The 19,829-nt window shown below is 42.0% G+C and overlaps 1 protein-coding gene across 5 annotated transcripts in view; it reads right to left on the reverse strand.

The window, feature by feature from the left end:
• Nucleotides 1-2,344: 2,344 nt before the first annotated feature.
• The window catches only part of BFAR (bifunctional apoptosis regulator), a 29,783-nt gene continuing 12,298 nt past the window's right edge, over nucleotides 2,345-19,829 (reverse strand). For all 5 annotated transcript variants that reach the window (XM_058570010.1, XM_058570009.1, XM_058570013.1 and 2 more), the window contains exons 3-8: nucleotides 19,232-19,436; nucleotides 18,319-18,488; nucleotides 15,507-15,651; nucleotides 6,625-6,798; nucleotides 4,947-5,149; nucleotides 2,345-3,346 (exon numbers count right to left, since the gene is read on the reverse strand). In XM_058570010.1, coding sequence (XP_058425993.1) covers nucleotides 3,154-3,346; nucleotides 4,947-5,149; nucleotides 6,625-6,798; nucleotides 15,507-15,651; nucleotides 18,319-18,488; nucleotides 19,232-19,436 — 1,090 coding nt within the window. In that variant the 3' untranslated portion in view covers nucleotides 2,345-3,153. The remainder of the gene's footprint in view (nucleotides 3,347-4,946; nucleotides 5,150-6,624; nucleotides 6,799-15,506; nucleotides 15,652-18,318; nucleotides 18,489-19,231; nucleotides 19,437-19,829) is intronic.

The following is a 19,829-nucleotide window of genomic DNA, read 5'->3' on the forward strand; positions in this document are numbered from 1 at the left end:
AACTGAGGCCAAGTGTGTTAAGCTGCAACCCTTGTGTTTGCTTTCTCTCCGGTCCCGGAACTTGGGGCTGGAGGCCTGTTTGGTTTCCAGTTTGATGAGGGTCAAAAGTCCCATGCCTATATTATAAAACCACAACCGTGTTGATGACTGTATTGGGTTGGACGCCATTTTTGAGGTTCAACCTTTATGAAAAGGGCTGAGCTTTGTCTTCTAACCTGCTCTTGACGGCAGGTAGTCAAATATGAACAAACACCTACTATGTGCTCAGTCTTGTTCTAGGTTCTGGGTTGAGGAAAAAACCAAGACGGCCACACGACGCCCACCCTTGTGAAGTTCAAGTCTAGTAGTTGTTGGCTCAAGAAAGAGTATTCTTCCCCATCCCACTCCACTTTTAACAGTTAAAATGTATTTCTTGGGGACAGCCCAGTGGCGTAGTGGTTAAGTTCATTCGCACCGCTTCAGCGGCCTGGGGTTCACAGATTCGGATCCCGGGCACAGACCTACACACTGCTTATCAAGCCATGCTGTGGCAGCATCCCACATAGAAAGTGGAGGAAGATGGGCACAGATGTTAGCCCAGGGCCAATCTTCCTCAGCAAAAAGAGGAGGATTGGCAACAGATGTTGGCTCAGGGCTAATCTTCCTCACCAAATAATAATAATAATACCTTGATTATAAAAGTAGTACATACTCATTGCTTAAAAAAAAAAAAAAGGAAAATACAAAGGAGAAAAAAAATCACTCCAATTCCCACAATCCAGAATAACCACTTTTAGCCTTTTAGTGTACTATCAGTCTTTTCTATAATTTTTAAAAATGTAGTTGAAACTATACCGTATGATTTTCATAAGCTTTTCTCCATGTCATTAAAAAATCTTTGGAAACTTCATTTTAAATAGCTGTATTAGACAGCATTTTATAGATTGCTAACTTTTGGATATTGGTGATATTTCCTATTTTTATCAGTTGTTGATGTGAAGAGGATGATTGTGAATTTATCTTTGCCACCTTCTAGCACCCACCTTTTTATTATTCCTTAACCCAGATTTGCAGAAATGGAATTCTTGCATCAAAGGATCTGAATAATTTAAATAGACACTCCTTTTTGATGCACCCAAGCCTGCTGTGATTGCGAGTCCTAGAAAGGAGAGAGGCAGTCTGTGGCTCTCGCTCTGAACGTGCCTGTCCCTCCTGCTGGTGATAAGGAGCACGAGTCCAGCCCAGCCTGTTTGCTCTAGGCCAGGTCTCCTTTGTCCTCCTCCCCAGAGCATATGTGGGTATTACTCATCTTGGAAACAGGATATGGGGAGCAGGGGTGGGTACAGCGTGTGGCAGGCCATGGGGTGTGGGTGTGGGGCAATGGACTGGGAGTCCGGCAACCTGTGGTCTGGCCTGGGCCCAGCTCCACCAGTGCCACCCAACCTCCATCTCTTCATCTGGAGAGGAGGCAGCTAGTAACCCCACAAAGCATGAGACCAGGAACGTGCCAATACCGCACAGTGTCCTCAGACCTGCAGTGTTGTCAGCGTCTCTGGCAGGCCACAATTCTTAAACAGGTAAAGTCAGGCAGCCCTGGGGCCTGAGGAGCAAACACAGGAGGAAGAGAAACATCCTCCCTCCTTTCACTTACGATACCTTAGGGTGGCTCCTCGGCTCAATGTTCGCATCAGGCTGTGGGACTTAACCATGACTAGTAGTCTGTATTGGGCAATACAGATTTTCTTAGCAGTTTTTCTCTATGTAGAAGTTTTATCTGTATAAAAATCTTTATTTTTATTTCAAGTAATTTCTTCAAACTTTCAGATGCAAAGTTTGAGTTAAATCTTCAAAAATACAAAGGATTGCGGCTGGCCCAGCGGCGTAGTGGTTAAGTTCGCGCGCTCTGCTTCAGCAGCCTGGGGTTCGTGGGTTCGGATCCCAGGCGCGGACTATGCACTGCTTGTCGGGCCATGCTGTGGCAGTGTCCCACATATAGAGGAAGGTGGGCACGGATGTTAGCTCAGGGCCAGTCTTCCTCAGCAAAAAGAGGATTGGCAACAGATGTTAGCTCAGGGCTAATCTTCCTCACCCCCCGAAAAAATTACAAAGGATTAATGAATGGTTCGTGGAGTCACAAAAAAACACCTTGGATGCAAATGTATCTCTGTGGGGCCAATCTTCAGATGGATCACATTTTACACCTGCTATTTTTACAGTGAAGGAGATAAAAGGCCACAGTTCATCTCATTCATATGTACAATTACAGCACTTGGCGTAATTATACTTGCTGTTTTATACATTAGAACAGGACAATAAAGATTATACAGTGTGAGGTCAATATACAAAATGTTTCCTTGAACAAAAGGACTATCCTGGAATTTATTTTACAGATTAAATTCTTAAAAGCAAAACGAAGTAAACCCCAAAACAACAATTTTAAGTAGCACTGAGGCAACTCAGCCTGATGTGAATCACTATCCATTAATTGCCTGATATCCCACTCAATCCCCCTACTCATAGAAGGGACCCAAGCTTTCAATGATTACATGTGGAAAACAGTGACGATGAGTCTAACCATCATTCTAGTCTCAAACTGAATCCTTTTAGAGGTTTAACTCTGAAACCTTCTAGCACCTCTTCAATAAGACAGAAACGTTGATCAGATTTTGGTTTTTCCTCTGTATTTTTTATGTGTAACTGTCTATGCCTATGACAAAATCTCCCGTTTTCCTAACTTGACTTAGAGGATAGGCCTGGCCCCCAACAAGCCTGGTCTCAGGCTAAGGGCTCCACCTTGCCCTGGGAGTCTTTGTCAGTCACTGATGTTAGGGTAAGCAGGACTGCTGACGTGGCAGCCTTCTGATATCGCCCACATCGCATCCTCTGAGGACCCTGGGTCCTTGGCAGCTGTCGTGGACTGGGCCTCCCAAGTCCCTGTGAGGAAGGCAGCAGAGTGGGAGGTACTGCTGCTGTGTTGGCCCAGCTCCGGCTGCCACGATGCCACAGGTAGAGGGAGAGAGGACCTGGTTGTAGCCTTTGACAGACAAAGCAGCACCTTGTTTACTAGGGGCAGAAAATAGGAAGTCCGCTCCTGCCCCTGTCCACCCACCTTAAGCATCAGAGCTCAGATGTCAAGGAGGCTGGAAGAGTCCCTCAGAGCCTGGGCAATGCCAGTCACAACACTTGGGTTTCTAGCCGTCGGACTTCCCTGACCACAAGATCAATGTTAATAATTGGGTTAAAGTACAGGGCCCAGTAAAATAAACAGTTGCAAACAAACTGAGGAATGAGGGGCCAGAACATGGCCACAAAAAGCCCCTGTGTTGATACTTTCCAAAAATGGCTCCACATCCTCTGAGGCACAGTCCTGAAAAAAGAAGAGAAACGTTTGAGAGGTGGAATCGTGATGGTACTTCTAATGACGACACAGAAGTGCTCAGACCCTGGGCCTTTTCCCAATGCAGAGTCTGGCTGCCTGTGCTGCAAAGACCTTGTTTTCTGTGTCCAGTGCCCGAGACATACCTTTACCTGACCAACCCATCTTCAACTCTCAGGACGCAGCCTGGAGGGTGCTTCTGCAGGGCAGTGTTGCCTTGTTCCCACATCAGGTGAGGCCTCCCCATTACAGCCCCAACACCACCTGCCGCATTGTTGTGTCACACATACATAGTTAACATACATATTTTCTCCGCGAGGCTGTAGGCTTTCCTAGTAAAGACTGTCTTCTTTACCAAAAGATCTGCAGTGCCCAGCAGAGAGCCAGGGGCAGGGTCGGGGCTTAATCAACCGTGCATGAATAAATGAATTCACTGAATTGAAATAAATGAGGGAGATTCTTGTCAGGTTCTCAGAACTATTCATAAGGCTGCTCCTGATTGATGAGGCCAAGAACGCTGTCATGGGATGTTGAGTCATGGGACGTTTCAGGCTGAAAGGATGCTGGTGTGGTGATGTATTACTTCTGCCTGCCCAGCAGCCATCCCCTTTCTTCTGGAAACACCTTCTGATTTTTCCTTTGGGGTGCCTCACTCCCTCATTCCTTTCCATTGTAGTCTGGGTGGGGCTGAAGCCAGCCCCTGGTTGAGGATGAGTGCACGCCTCGAGCGTGGACAAGGAGAGCCGGCATACCCCTGCACCGTGTGATAGGTCTGGGGGTGGGGAGCAGCATGTGACCCAGGCTGGGCCAATCAGAGCAAAGGCGTGTGAGGCCTGAGACTTTTATAAGTGCTGTGGGGAAAGAAGTGCTCTCTTTCCACCAGGGTTGCTAAGCTGCTCAGTTCCATACCCAGAGTCACCAAGGGACCCACACCAAGAGAGCTGCCTGAGGCTGAACAATACGGGAAAGAGCAGAGCTGTGAGAGAGAGGGAGAGACAGTCAGTCCTGATGACAGCACTTGGGTCTTTGGGTCCAGCCCTGCAGGAAGCCTTGACTGGGCATTTCCCTTTTCAGGAAAGCCACTTTAGGTCAGCTTCTGTCACTTGGCAACCACAAGTCCTGACTCAGTGACTGTCTAGTCCAACTCCATTTTATGCATTAATCCAGAGAAGTTATTACTGTCCAAGCTGGTGGCAGAGCAGGATTAGAACTCATGCCTACAGAATTCCTCATCAGATCTCTTAATGTTCTACCATACTGCTGTTTTCCATGAAGTACCCTCTTCTTCTCACTTGTTTATTTCTGAATTATCAAAATCATTCATGCACACCCCCCACCCCCAGGAATTATATAGTACCTTATTATGAGGGGATAAGATATATGGAGAAACACTAACAATGAGCACCACGAAAACCTCCCCAATTCCAAACACAAAGTCATTTTCCTATTCACTGCCGAAGCAGCGTTTCTAAACCAGAGCCCGAGGAGTCTTGTCACATTTGAGTAATACTTCAAAGAGGACTTTTCCACCACTTGGCATTTCTTTCCCAGTCTGTTGCGCCAACCATCTCCAACATAAAAACACGCTTACTTCAGTTCACTTCTTGACCAGATCCTCCAAAAGGAGAATAATTCCAGAACCGAGAGTAACATGGCATTGACGATGAGAAACCGTGATGTCCAGTAATGGACCTCCAGCCAGTCCCAAGCAAATTCAGCAATCAGCTGGTATGGGAGGAAGGAGTATTTGACAAGGAATTCTCTCCATTGCTTCCATGTGGGTTCTCTGAGATCCTTTAAAACAAATAAATAAAAATGGACACAAAAAATCATGAGGATTGACTTTTACACAAAATATTGTGGTTATCCCAGTGAGTTTTACATTTATTAAAACACACACACATAGCCAACAATCTGAAATGAAATTTCCATCCATCAACTCATCTTATAATAATGAATCTTACATAGGATAAATGATACCAAAGAGGTTGAACTGAGATGCTTATTATATAATTGTGGGAGCTCAGAAGTAAAAATCTAAGCATGAGTTATAAATAATGAGGCTGAAATGAATATAAACTAACGAGTTTTTAAATTTCTGCATCACTGCATGAGTAGCTCAAACAATTTCGTAAATTCAACACGTCATGGGAAAATTAAACATGCACCATGAAAAAGTAATTTTGAGGAAAATAAAAAAACTTTAATTACAGATATTAAGAGATAATTAACAAGAGTCTTTAAACAACTCAGAGGCATTCAGAAGACTGATGGAAGCTCAGCAAGACTGTGTACAATGGAGCAGATACTGAGTATTTCAGGAAAAAATTAGCCTGATGAGGGGCTGCTGGATTTGTTAAAATGGAAGGGTCAGGGGGTCTCTGTGCTCCCAGTGCAGCAAGAGCAAGTAAAAGCTAGCGACTGGGTAATTAGAGAAACACTGTGCGGGTGTTCTGTGCACATCAGCAGGTTTTAAACTACATCCAAGGCTGAAGTCAGGCAGACACTTGATTGAAGTTTTTAAAAAAGGGTTTTGGGAGATTAAGGAATTCTGTTTCAACATTCATGGGCATGGATCATATACATATGACAATTCCTATATCCATGTGACTTTTAGATATAAACAGATCAGAGAGACTGCCCTAAGAGTAGCAATGCAAAGGCCATTAACCTCAAATGAACAAGCAAACACAGAGACATCACCCTGCGTCAATGGAATCCACCCACAATTCTGAAGGAATCCATGGGTCCAACTGAAGAAACCTGAGCTATGGTGGGTAACAGTCCCTGCCAAGGGCACTGTGGCCAGCTGATGATGACTTCCATCAGTGAGCTGGACGATGGCTTACAGTTCTGAGGCCAAAAGGATGGATCTAACCCTGCCTTGTGGTAGGACAAATAATCACCCTTTGAGGATCCTGTTGAGACAGATGATCAAACTAGAAGGCCCATAAATCTAACCTTTGGGCAATCTGGACCTAAGCTATCTTCTCTTATAATAAAAGCAATGCCTTTTTTTTTCCCCCTAAATATTTCAAATGCAGAGGGTAGCCCCTCTTGCTACGCAATGCAGGAAACAAAACAGGCTTCTGGGAGTGGGGAAGTTCCTGCTTTACTTTCTTTTGTAGGGGCTCTCCTTGCAAAATGCAAATGAAATTCAAATGAAGGCTAGGTGTTTTCTGCTCTTCCCTGAGAGGCTAGAGCCATGTCTCCAATATCACACTGAGGAACAGTAGACCAGATCCATTCAAGGTGCTCTGCAGACCTACCAGAAGCTTGGTGATGATGTCCTCCCCGGAGCTGTCTTCTTGTAGAGGGCAGATGGTGTGGATGAAGGGTAGGAAGGTGTCTGTGTAGTCAAACAGGTAGAGGTACAGCAGCCCAAGTCTGGGGGAACTCTTGAGGGCGTACAGCAGGAACAGGGACCTGCCCGGGTTCACGGCCTGCAGAGGGTGAGGCGGGCACAGAGCCACATTACAACCATGGCGGCCAGCTCCCCACCCACACTCCTTCCGCAGTCTCATGCCCTTTGCCATCAACCTTTTCTGTTCGGTTTGCACAAACAATGAATGAAGGAATGAATGGCGAGAAGAGGCAAAGTAACCAATCTATTGGGCTACATCATAGAAAGATCCAATCTCTCTCCATGGCTGGGGAGGGGAGGGCTAGGAGAAGCCCACTCCTAGGCACAGCTGGTAGAATACAACCTTTTTGGAAGGCAATTTTGCAAAGTGTATCAGAGTCTTAAAAATGTTTAATTTAACCAATCCATTAGTGGGCATCACTTAATAAAAATAACCCCAAATAGAGAAGGCTTTATGCACAAAATGTTTAGTGTTGCATTGTGTCTAGGGAGAAGGAGTGAAATCTGCGATCTAAGTAATGGAGTTACTCTAGATAGCACACAATTCATATAGCCATTGAAAAATGATTATGAGAGGCTGTGGATAACGCTCCCGTTACAGTAATGTTAGGTGAAAAAAAGAGTCCAAGACACGTAGCAATCCGATCTCGACAGTGTCAGCGCCCTGAGAGCAAGGCCTAGTTCAGGCCGAGAGCTCTCTCCTAGAGGAGCACCCAGCTCACAGCAGATGCGCTTCAGTATTTGTGGAATGAACACATCGACAAAAGGACTGTTCAAACTGTGCACAGAAAACTGTCTAGAAGAAAACAGAGCAAAATGCAATGTTAACCGTGTTTGAATCTCAGGTGGGATTACGGGCATTTTTCATTTTCCTTGCCTTTGTAAATTTTGCTACAATTTTAAAGTAACTTTAAAATTACTTGATGCTACTAAGCATCAAATAAAATGGGGAAAAGACATGAATGGATGCTTTGCCAAAGAAGATATAAGGATGGCAAATAAGCACATGAAAAGATGCTCAGTGTCATTAGTTCTTAGAGAAATGCAAATTACACCAGTGAGATACCTCTGTACACATCTTAGGATGGGGAGAGGTGGGAAGGAGTGTTTACAAAGGGGCAGCAGGAAACCTTTGGGAGTGATGGCTATGTTCACTAGCTTGATTGTAGCGATGGTTTCACAGGTGTGTACTTATGTCAAAACTTACTATAGTGTACACTTTAAATATGTATATGTCAATTATAGCTCAATAAAACTGTTAAAACATATTCAACTTATTTGATGCAATTAATGGCTTACTATTAAATTTTCTTTAAGTGTAACAATGGTTACATTTAAGAAAAGAATCTTTCTCTTTAGAGGTTCATACTGCAGTATTTAGGGATAAAATAATAAGATGTTTGGATATGCTTTAATATAATGCCAGGACTGGGGGTGTGGAGAGTGAGGGGAGGGGTATAGACGAAATAAGAATGGCCATGAGTGGATACTCCTTGAAGCTGGGTCTGAGTGCACTCTTCCCTCTCTTGTTGTACATATCTGAAGTTTTCCGGTACAAGATTTTTTAAAAAGGTCCAACTTGTGACATGGCTGATGCCAGGTCTGGGGCAGGAAAGGTACAAGAGTTAACTGGAACATCTTGTCACGTGACAAAGGAACGTATCCAAGACTAATGAAGTCACGTCAAAAGGACTCGCTAGCAAGTACATTACACCTCTATCCAAAAGTTAAATTTAAAAAATGGACTCAAACTAATTTGAGGAGACTCCTACTCAAAAATGATGGGATAATTTGAGTGTCAATTAGAATAATTACTGAAATGTATTCAAACATGTCAAGAATAAAAACCACATGATCATCTCAATAGACGCAGAGAAGGCATTTGACAAGATACAACATCCATTTATGATAAAAACTCTCAATAAAATGGGAATAGAAGGAAAATACCTCAACATAATAAAGGCCATATATGACAAACCCACAGCCAACATCATACTCAATGGGGAAAGACTGAAAGCCATTCCTCTGAGAACAGGAACGAGGCAGGGCTGCCCACTCTCACCACTCCTGTTCAACATAGTACTGGAGGTTTTGGCCAGAGCAATTAGGCAAGAAAAAGGAATAAAAGGAATCCAAATAGGTAATGAAGAAGTGAAACTCTCACTACTTGCAGATAACATGATTGTATATATAGAAAACCCTAAAGAATCGGTTGGAAAACTATTAGAAACAATCAACAACTACAGCAAAGTTGCAGGGTACAAAATCAATCCACAAAAATCAGTTGCATTTCTGTATGCTAATAATGAACTAACAGAAAGAGAGCTCAAAAAGATAATACCATTTACAATTGCATCAAAAAGAATAAAATACCTAGGAATAAATCTTACCAAGGAGGTGAAGGACCTATACAATGAGAACTACAAGACATTATTGAAAGAAATCCATGATGACATAAAGAAATGGAAAGATATCTCATGCACGTGGATTGGAAGAATAAACATAGTTAAAATGTCTATATTACGTAAAGCAATCTACAGATCCAATGCACTCCCAATCAGAATCCCAATGACATTCTTCACAGAAATAGAAAAAAGAATACTAAAATTTATATGGGGCAACAAAAGACCCCGAATAGCTAAAGAAATCCTAAGAAAAAAGAACAAAGCAGGAGGCATCACAATCCCTGACTTCAAAACATACTACAAAGCAATAGTAATCAAAACAGCATGGTACTGGTACAAAAACAGACACACAGATCGATGGAACAGAATTGAAAGCCCAGAAATAAAAACACACATATACGGACAGCTAATTTTCGACAAAGGTGCTAAGAACATGCAATGGAGAAAGGAAAGTCTCTTCAATAAATGGTGTTGGGAAAACTGGACAGCCACATGCAAAAGAATGAAAGTGGACCATGTGCTATCGCCATTCACAAAAATTAACTCAAAATGGATCAAAGACCTGAAGGTGAGACCTGAAACTATAAAACTCATAGAAGAAAATATAGGCAACACACTATTTGACATTGGTTTTAAAGGAATCTTTTCGGATGACATGCCTACCTAGACTAGGGAAACTAAAGAAAAAATAAACAAGTGGGACTTTATCAGATTAAAGAGCTTTTATAAGACAAATGAAATCAGAATCAAGATGAACAGACAACCAACCAGCTGGGAGAGAATATGTGCAAAACATACATCTGACAAGGGGTTGATCTCCATAATATATAAAGAACTCACACAACTGAACAACAAAAAAAACAAACAACCGGATCAAAAAATGGGCAGAGGAAATGAACAGACACTTCTCCAAAGAAGATATACAGATGGCCAATAGGCCAGGAAAAGATGCTCAACCTCACTAATCATCAGGGAAATGCAAATCAAAACAACACTAAGATACCACCTCACGCCCGTTAGAATGGCTATAATCACCAAGACAAAAAACAACACATGTTGGAGAGGATGTGGAGAAACAGGAACCCTCATACACAGCTGGTGGGAATGCAAATTGGTGCAGCCTCTATGGAAAACGGTATGGAGATTCCTCAAAGAATTAAAAACAGAGATGCCCTACGATCCAGCCATCCCACTACTGGGAATCTATCCAACGCACCTGAAATCAACAATCCAAAGAGGCTTATGCACCCCTATGTTCATTGCAGCATTATTCACCAAAGCCAAGAAGTGGAAGCAACCTAAGTGTCCGTCGACTGACAACTGGATTAGGAAAATGTGGTATATATATACAATGGAATACTACTCAGCCATAAAAAAAGACAAAATCGTCCCATTTGCAACAACATGGATGGGCCTGGAGCATATTATGTTAAGTGAAATAAGCCAGAAAGAGAAAGACAAACACTGTATGATCTCACTCATATGTGGAATATAAACCAACACATGGACAGAGAAAACTGGACTGTGGTTACCAGGGGCAGTGGGGGTGGGGGGTAGGCACAAGGGGTGAAGGGAGTCATATATATGGTGATGGACAAACAAAAATGTACAACCCAAAAATTTCACAATGTTAGAAACCATTAAAACATCAATTAAAAAAAAAAAAAAAAGAATGTTAAAATGCTCAGTTAATAATGATCCTAAAGAAAGAAATTAGTCCCTCTGGACGTAATAGAGAACCAAATCATTATTCCTTTTTTTGCTAAGGAAGATTTGCCCTGAGCTAACAACTGCTGCCTATCTTCCTTTTTTTTTTTTTTTTTAGAATTTTATTTAATTAATTAATTTATTTTGTGAGGGAGATCAGCCCTGAGCTAACATCCGTGCTAATCCTCCTCTTTTTGCTGAGGAAGACCGGCTCTGAGCTAACATCTATTGCCAATCCTCCTCCTTTTTTTTTTCCTTCCTCAAAGCCCCAGTAGATAGTTGTATGTCATAGTTGCACATCCTTCCAGTTGCTGTAGGTGGGATGCGGCCCCAGCATGGCCTGAGAAGCGGCGCATCGGTGCGCGCCCGGGATCCGAACCTGGGCCACCAGTAGCGGAGCCCGCGCACCCAACCACTAAGCCACTGGGCCGGCCCCAATCTTCCTTTTTTTTGCTTGAGGAAGATCAGCCCTGAGCTAACATCTGTGCCAGTCTTCCTCTATTTTGTATGTGGGTCGCTGCCTCAGCATGGCTGATGAGTGGTGTAGGTCCATGCCTGGGATCTGAACCCGTGAACCTGGGCTGCCAAAGCAGAGCACACCAAACTTAACCACTACACCCCAGGGCTGGCCCCCAATGTTCCTCTTTTTGTATATGAGCCACCACCACAGCATGGCCACTGACAGATGAGTGGTGTAGGTTGCCTGGGAACTGAATGTGGGCCGCTGATGCAGAGCGCACCAAACTTAACCACTAGGCCACCAGGTCTGGCCCCCAAATCATTATTCTGAAACTCGTGAAAAAAAAAAAAAAGGGAAAGAATCAAGCATTTAACCTGCCTTTCTGGTATAAATTGTATTTAGGTAATCAAAATGGTTGTTGAGGAAGTTTTCCTTTTTTTTTTAGATGTATTTCAGCAAACAAATAAATAAAAAATGAGAGAACTATAATATCACAATTTCGCAACCCCTAATGAACTAATGGATCTAAATAATCAATGATCACAGCGGCTGCTACCATCAGAAAAAGACAAACAGTTGGATATTATGAGCCTCTTGATGGAAGAAAACAGTATGTGGAAATTAACATAGGGAAACCTCATTTAAAATGGAGTCAGGAGGGCGGGAGGGGGAGTTCCCATGCAGTAACACTTGAGGTCAATTACAGGAAAGACAGAAAATCACAGACCCCAACAGAAAGAAGTCAACAGGAAAGAAGTGTCAATTGCAGGAAGAAATGTACATTGCACCCTCAACAGAAATTGACTACCCCAGTAACTCAGCCAATGAGAAACCATCACCACCCTGGACTCTTGCTTTTCTCCAATGGATTTTCCAACCCCTGCCACTTTCCTTCTTTTTCTCTATAACATAACATTCCTCTCCCTTGTTTGTTGGATTTGCCTATGGTCCACCATGGCATGCACATCCCAAATTGCAATTCTTTGGCTATTCCTAAACTCGTTTTGCTGGTAAAATAACTGGCTGTTTTATTTTTTAAGGTTGACAACCACCAACATCAAGTAGTCTTACCCAAATACCAAACCTAAACTAAAGCAAGCCTCTAGACCTAACTTCTAAATTGTAGCATATGCAGAGGACAAAGGGACCTGTTAGGTGACACCACAAGAGAGCAATCAGCAAAATTCAAGATGTGGGAAAACTACAGGACAAAATGATCTGTTTTCTTCAACAAATAAGTGCAGGGTAACAAAAAGAGGGAGAGAGAATCTATTAAACTAAAAGAGTCTGAAGAGACATAAGCAAATGTGGACCTTGTTTGGACCCTGGTTAGAACAAATCAACTGCAAAAAAAAAAAAAGGAGACGTGGGATATTTGAATACTGACAAATTATTTGATAATAGAGAATTATTATTAACTTTGGAGGGTACAATGGTGATATTTTAGTTTTGTTTTTTAAAAAGTCTTTACTTTTTAGAGATTCAAATATTTACTTACGAAACACATGGTATCTCAGATTTCCAAAACAATCAGGGCTGGGAGTAGACAGGGTCTTATTGAAACAAACATGGCCATGAGTTGCTGTCACCGATATGGGTAAATGGCGGTTTTGTACTATATCCTGCTTTTGTGTGTCTGAAGTTGTCCACAGTAAAAGTTTTTTAAAAATCAAACTTCTAAAAATATCTTTGTAGCCTAACTTAGGTGAGAGACAGATATATGGGAGTAGTCCTTCATTCTAAAGTAGTGTTCCCCAACCTTTTTGTTCATTATCACCCCTTATGGAGCCTTTTAAAAACATTTTTTTCATAATTTCCCTCCCACCCCCATGAAATGTTAATACCACAGAAATGCTGTATATCTGTTTATGTACTGTGGTCTTTTGGAGGGCCAGAGATCATTGTAACATCTAAGACTTTTCCACACCCTACCCCCAGAACCAATCGCCTTGGGGGTGATATTGCTCTTGTTGAGTATGCGCGCTCTAAAGGAACACAGGTCCCAGAAATATAGTCTGATGGCGTCCAGCCACATCATGGTCAGTACAAGAGAAAGGGAGATGACCAGGTTACAAATTTGTAGGTCTGGTGTCAGTGTGAGTCCTGGACCAAAATATTCCAACTCTTGGCTACTTCCTATCAGATAAGGAGGAAAAACCAACCACCCAGTGAGGTGATTATGATGATAGCACTGCAGTGGGGAGCCCCCTCTTTCAAGCCTGATGAGCACAGTGGCGTTCAGGAGGAGTTGCACTGGGACACTAGGGTTGGAGGAATCTTATCACACAGGCTTTCAGCTAATCATCCAATGGCCATCCTTGGAGAAGCGCTGGTAGCACAGAAGATCTGAAGGAGCAGACTGGTAAGATTCGCTTGCTTTTACGCCAGGACCAGAATCACATTCCCATTCACTCTGGGTAATATTAAGATTACTTTTACGTATTTTAAATAGAGGGTCATTGCTGGATACATGACCCAGAAATGTTCTGCCAGATATTAAAACCCACTATAGGATTAATATTGGCTACAGAAAGTCCAGAGTTTGACTGCATTAACAAAACTAATAATTTACGATAAAAGAGAAGTAGGGATTTTTTAAAATTAAGAAACAACAAACCTTCTACCTTAGGACCTCCATGCCTGTTCTTCAAAATTTTTTAACCTAGTGGTTTTTTTTAGTTTTAAAGTAATACAGGTACACAGTAAACATAATTTTTTTTCAAACGGCACAGAAATGTATTAAGTGACAAAATTCTCCCTCTCAGCCAAGTCTCAATTCCCAGATGAAAACATTGGTAAGTTTGCGTATATCCTTCCAGAAATTTTCTATGTATATGCAAACATATAGATACATACAAATGGGTATATTTTCCAACGAGCTTTTCTTTATTTTCAGTTAACAGTACAACTTGGGCATCCTTCCCTTATTAGTTAGCACACCCAGAGTCACCTCCTCTGTTTGCAGTGGTTACACGTACAGGTGTGCCATACTTATTTCCTGTTCCTGATAATGGGCGCTTAGGTTCTTTTCCATATGCTGCTATTACCAAGGATGCTGTGGTGAACATCTTGTTTAATGACTTTTTGTGACTCAAACATTCAGTTCTCACTATGACTCTTTGAGGCCATTTACAGAGGAGGAAATGGACATCAAGACGCCCGTGCTTGCTGGTGTTCCCACAGCCAGTGCACCCTGGAGGAGCCAGATGAGGAGCCCGGGCAGTCAGGCTCCTGAGCCCTGCTCTGGATCACCGTGCTACGCTGCCTGTGCTCTAAATACAAAGAAGGGAAACTGCGGATCAAAGAGTGGGTGTGGTTTACATTTTAACAGTTATTGACAAACCGCTCTCCAAAGAGACTGCACCAGTTCATGATCTACAACACACAAGTGCCTCTTTCCTCATATTGTTAAACGTTCTCATCCTTGACAATACCAGAGGTCAAAAAAATGCCATCTCGTTGTTTTAGTTTGTACTTCTTTAATTATGAATGAGCATTTTTCCCCATAAACTTATTGGTTATTTACATTTATTTTTCTCCATGATGTCTTTTTAGGGTATGTCGGTATATCCCAGATATTCTAAAACTAATAAAAAATATATAGCATTTGTTTTACAGTATTCGTTAAATCCTCTCTGTGAAGGAGAACCCATTGGTGCAGCCACAGCAAAGAACAATTTATCAATATCTAATAAAGTTGAAGATGTGCATTACTTGTGACCTAACAATCTCTCAGTATATACCATAAAGAAACTCTTGTATATGAGCGTGAGAACTTCCAAAGAATGTCCACAGCAGCACTGTTTCTAATAGCAAAAATGGAAACAATCTCAGCGTTCATCAGCAAGAACACGCATAAATTATCACATACTCGTGCAATGGAATACTGTGCAAAAGAAAAAATGAGTGAACTAGAGCTAGAGCCATAGAGAGAAAAACTACTTGCAGAAGGATATGCTCAGTTCAGGTCTCTTACATTAAGGTGAAAAACTTATAGAACAATGTTCCTAGTGCTCTCGGATACATACACATAATACAGGTAGGAAAACACGCCTAGGAAGCATACATAGCCTGGCTACAGGGGCATAGTACCTCTAGACAGGGTGGGGACACGGGGGGCTTCAATTGTGTCTGTGGTGTTTTCTTAAGTAGTTAGCATGCAGATTGCTATCTCGTTCTTCATACTTTTTTCAATTAAAAAAATAAAAAGTTCACCTTATATTCCCAGAAATTTTGGGGGGGCTTCACGCCTAGTGCTTTGACGCGCTCCAGTTCCGTGAGGATGGCTCTTCTGTGGCTGCTATTTTCTATACTATATGGCGCCCTTGAAAATTCTTCCTCTGTCAAAGTTAAAAGCAATCTGTGGGGGGAAAGGGATAGGAGGATATTTCTTTTGAGATGATATACTGGGAGCAAACTTTCCACAGTCAGAGTTCCGTCTTATCAACATCAGTACTTCAGGCTTGAGTTAAGGAAAGACACTTAATATATGAAATGATATTAGACACAGCCAACAATTGAATGCTTACTCTTTGCCAGTGACTATCTCGAAATACTTTCATAAATCATCACCGATTCATTTAACATTCTGCAAGATAGGTGGCATTATGACCATTCTGTGAATGAGAAAACCGGCTTAGACAAGTAGAGTGACTCAGCCAAGGCATACCCAGGTCTGTTTTGTTCCTAACCTTTGATCTTTCAGCTGTGAACTCTGACCTCTCCCATATTACTCTATTTTTTAAAGTATTTGTATAGAAGAAAACTGCAAAGAAATCCAATAAAACATCATGACATTAAGAGTAGTTGTTTTTGGGGCTGGCCCCGTGGCTTAGCGGTTAGGTGCGTGCGCTCCGCTGCTGGCGGCCCGGGTTCGGATCCTGGCTGCGCACCGATGCACCGCTTCTCTGGCCATGCTGAGGCCGTGTCCCACATGCAGCAACTGGAAGGATGTGCAGCTATGACATACAACTATCTACTGGGGCTTTGGGGGAACATAAATAAATGACAAAAGAATTAAAAAAAAAAAAGAGTAGTAGTTTTTGGTAGTGATTTAATAAAAAAAAATTGTAGATCCCTTTTTTCCCCTTTCATTAGAAAACATGAAGCCACCTCCGCAGTGACTCGTCGTTAAAAACATCCCTGTGCACTAGCAGATGAGGACCAGGAGGCACACACAACCACTGGTGGAGGAGTATAAATTGACGTCTTTTTGTGGGTAATTTGGTAATATTTACTAAAGTTGTAAAGGTTTATTCCCTTTGACCCACCAATTCCAGTTCTAGGAATCTATCCTCTAGAAGGAAGACAATTGTGCAAAGATATATTGTATTATGGGGCCGGCCCCATGGCGTAGTAGTTAAGTGCGTGCACTCCGCTGCTGGCGGCCCGGGTTCGGATCCCAGGCGTGCATGGACGCACCACTTGTCAGGCCATGCTGTGGCGGCGTTCCACATAAAGTAGAGGAAGTTCAGCACGGATGTTAGCTCAGGGCTAGTCTTTCCCAGGAAAAAGAGGAGGAGTGGCATGGATGTTAGCTCAGGGCTGATCTTCCTCACACACACACACAAAAAAGATATATTGCATTAGCTGGGTAGACAATTTTTTTTAACCACAATTTGGAGGAGGGGGCTAATTCTCACAAAAAACAAAGTGGGAGTATTTTGCTTCCCCAAAGGAGAGTCACTGAACTGAGTGTTGAAAACTCAGTTCAGTGGGAAAAAGTGACTGTAGTGGAAGGTGGGGCAGACAGGCAGCCTGGCAGTTGAGTGGCTATGTCTGAAACAAACGGATCAGGGAGAGTGGCTGCTCTCAGCACTGTGTGGTGTTCTAAGTCACATCCCTACACAGTCCCTCCAAGGAAGGGAGGGACTCCAACAAAGATGGACAGTGCTCTAGAAGGGGGCAGGGGGATTTGTTGTCGGGCAGAAGCAGGCCTCCCCAAAGTCCAGTAATTTGACTCATGAGTTCCTTGTACCAGGGCATTTGCTACGATGTTGTCTGGAATTGTCTGGAATAGGAAAAAGGAAACAACACAAATGTGTATTGGCAGAGATGGATTAAACAGACTGTAGTATATACACATACATACATACGTATATATACATATAAACACAGGTCTGCTTAGTACAATCTATTTTCAGTGTAAATAAATAAATGATACACATTTATATGTGTATGTTTGTATAAACATTGAAAAAAATCTGGACAGATGTCCAGCAAGATGATACAGTAGTTTTCTCCAATGAGTAGAATTACAAGAGTATTTCACTGCCAAATCCTATAGTTCTACATTATCTTTAAAAATAAATAATAAATATGTTACTTTTATAATCAGGAAGCAACAAACAAATTAAAATGTCAATGACATAAAATGGTACAGCCACTTTGGGAAACAGTTTGACAGTTCCTCAAAAAGTTAAACATAGAGTTACCTTATGACCCAGCAATTCCACTCTTACAGAGTATTGAAAATATATATATCCATACAAAAACTTTTAAACAAATGATCATAGCAGCAATATTCATAACAGCCTCAAAATGGAATCAACCCAAATGTCCATCAACTGAAGAATGGATAAATAAAAGATGGTCTATCCATAGAATGGAATATTATTTAGCCATAAAAAGGAATGAAGCACTGCTATATGCTACAACTTGGATGAACTTTGAAAATGTTATGCTAAGTGAAAAAGCCAGACACAAAAGGTCACACATATTGTATGATTCCATTTATATGAAATACTCTGAATAGGCATATCCAGAGAGACAGAAAGTAGAATGGTGGTTGCTCAGGGCTGAGGGAGGGCAGAAGTAAGGACTGACCAGTAAAGGGTAAGAGCTTTCTTTCTGGGGATGAATGTTCTAAAACTAGATTGTGGTGATAGCTGCACATATCTATGAATATATTAAAAACCACTGATTATACGCTTTAAATGGGTGAATTTTATGGTATGTGGATTATATCTCAATAAAGCTGTTAAAAAAAAAAAAACTCAGTGACGTGTCAGAAGATTTTGCTCCTCACCTTCCATTTACTCTTTCAGATAAAAACCTGTCTCTGTAGAGAGAGGCCCAAGGGCCCAGCTGCTCCAGCCAGAGGACAACTTCTTCCGCTGTCCATTTGGCCACAGCCTTGTGGACTAGGAGGTCGTGCTCAGATTCCCTGCTGCTCCAGTGATACACGAGCAGGACCACCTGGGGAAAAGTGACAGGGACCTTAAGACACAGAAAGATCAGAGATGCCAGTTTCTAAATACATGAGCGTGGGGCAAGGAAGGGAAGAGGCTGAGCTGGAAGGGAATGACGGCAAGTCTGTACACAGAGGCAGGGCAATGCCACTGCCACAGAGAACTGGGGTGCACGACTCTTGGCAGGCTCATCTCTCTGCTGGTTGTCAGGCCGTGAGGGAACAGACACAGGAACAGGACTCATCGCAGGGCATCTGGGAACACTGCACCCTTGACCCCATTCAACTCGGCCAACATAACTGACTCACGTGCCTTTTCTATTGGAAAATTTGTAACATTTAAGATTTCTGTAGCATGGAACTCATCAAGAAAGTATTCTCTACAATGGAAGTTAGTAAAGTGCTGTACTCAAGACTCTATCATCAAGGCAGACATGGTCTCAAATTCCAGTTCTAACACCTTTCTGCACCTGTTTCCTCATCTCTAAAATGGGAATAATAATGGTGCCTACTGCATAGGTTACAAAGAAGATGAAATGGGATAAAGTCAACATTTACTGGGCTCTGAATATTATGTTGTCTACTTGACTAAGCAACATCCCCAAAGAATCATACAAGCCAGCAGATTTCAATGTATGCAGTGAATTACCACATACAGTTATGTCATCAATTGTTTAGATGTATTTCAACAGAAATGACTTTAGTGGAAACCATGGCAGGGAGGGGGACAGAGAAACAGCAATAAACTTACTGCTACACCAGTTAAAGCTGTGAGCACTCCAGAAAAGAAGCCCCCTCCTCTCTGCTGATTCCCTCGGCCAGTGTTGGGAGCTAAAGGAATCTGATCATTCCCATACTTCTGAAAGGCTGCAAGACTCTGGACTATGTCATTATTCTGCTGAATGTCTTCAAATCGCATTCTAATGGCATCAGGAAATAATTTTTCAATGGCATCCCTATGGAGAACAGAAAAAAATGACAAGACGGTTGTTTGACTAAATACACTTTCAATGTTTAGAGGCCAAAATAAAACTAATAATTAACATTTAATAATATATGAGTATTCTAGAATAGACAAGGAGATTAGTTATGGCTCTGTCATTAGAAACAACCTACAAGTCCACTATTAGAGAAACAGCTATATAAAACATGGCATATTCATACAATGGAACACTACATAGTTTTAAAAATGAATTTACTGGATATCACTGTGTATCAAGATGGATAAATTTAAGACATACATATTGTTGATTGAAAATAGTAAACTATAGAACCATACAGATAGTACACCACTGATGTGAGAAAATATCTGCATTTCCTATTGGCAAATATATGTATAAGAATTTTTT

This window comes from Diceros bicornis, chromosome 26, assembly GCF_020826845.1.
Source record: "Diceros bicornis minor isolate mBicDic1 chromosome 26, mDicBic1.mat.cur, whole genome shotgun sequence".
NCBI classification, from domain to species: Eukaryota; Metazoa; Chordata; class Mammalia; order Perissodactyla; family Rhinocerotidae; genus Diceros; species Diceros bicornis.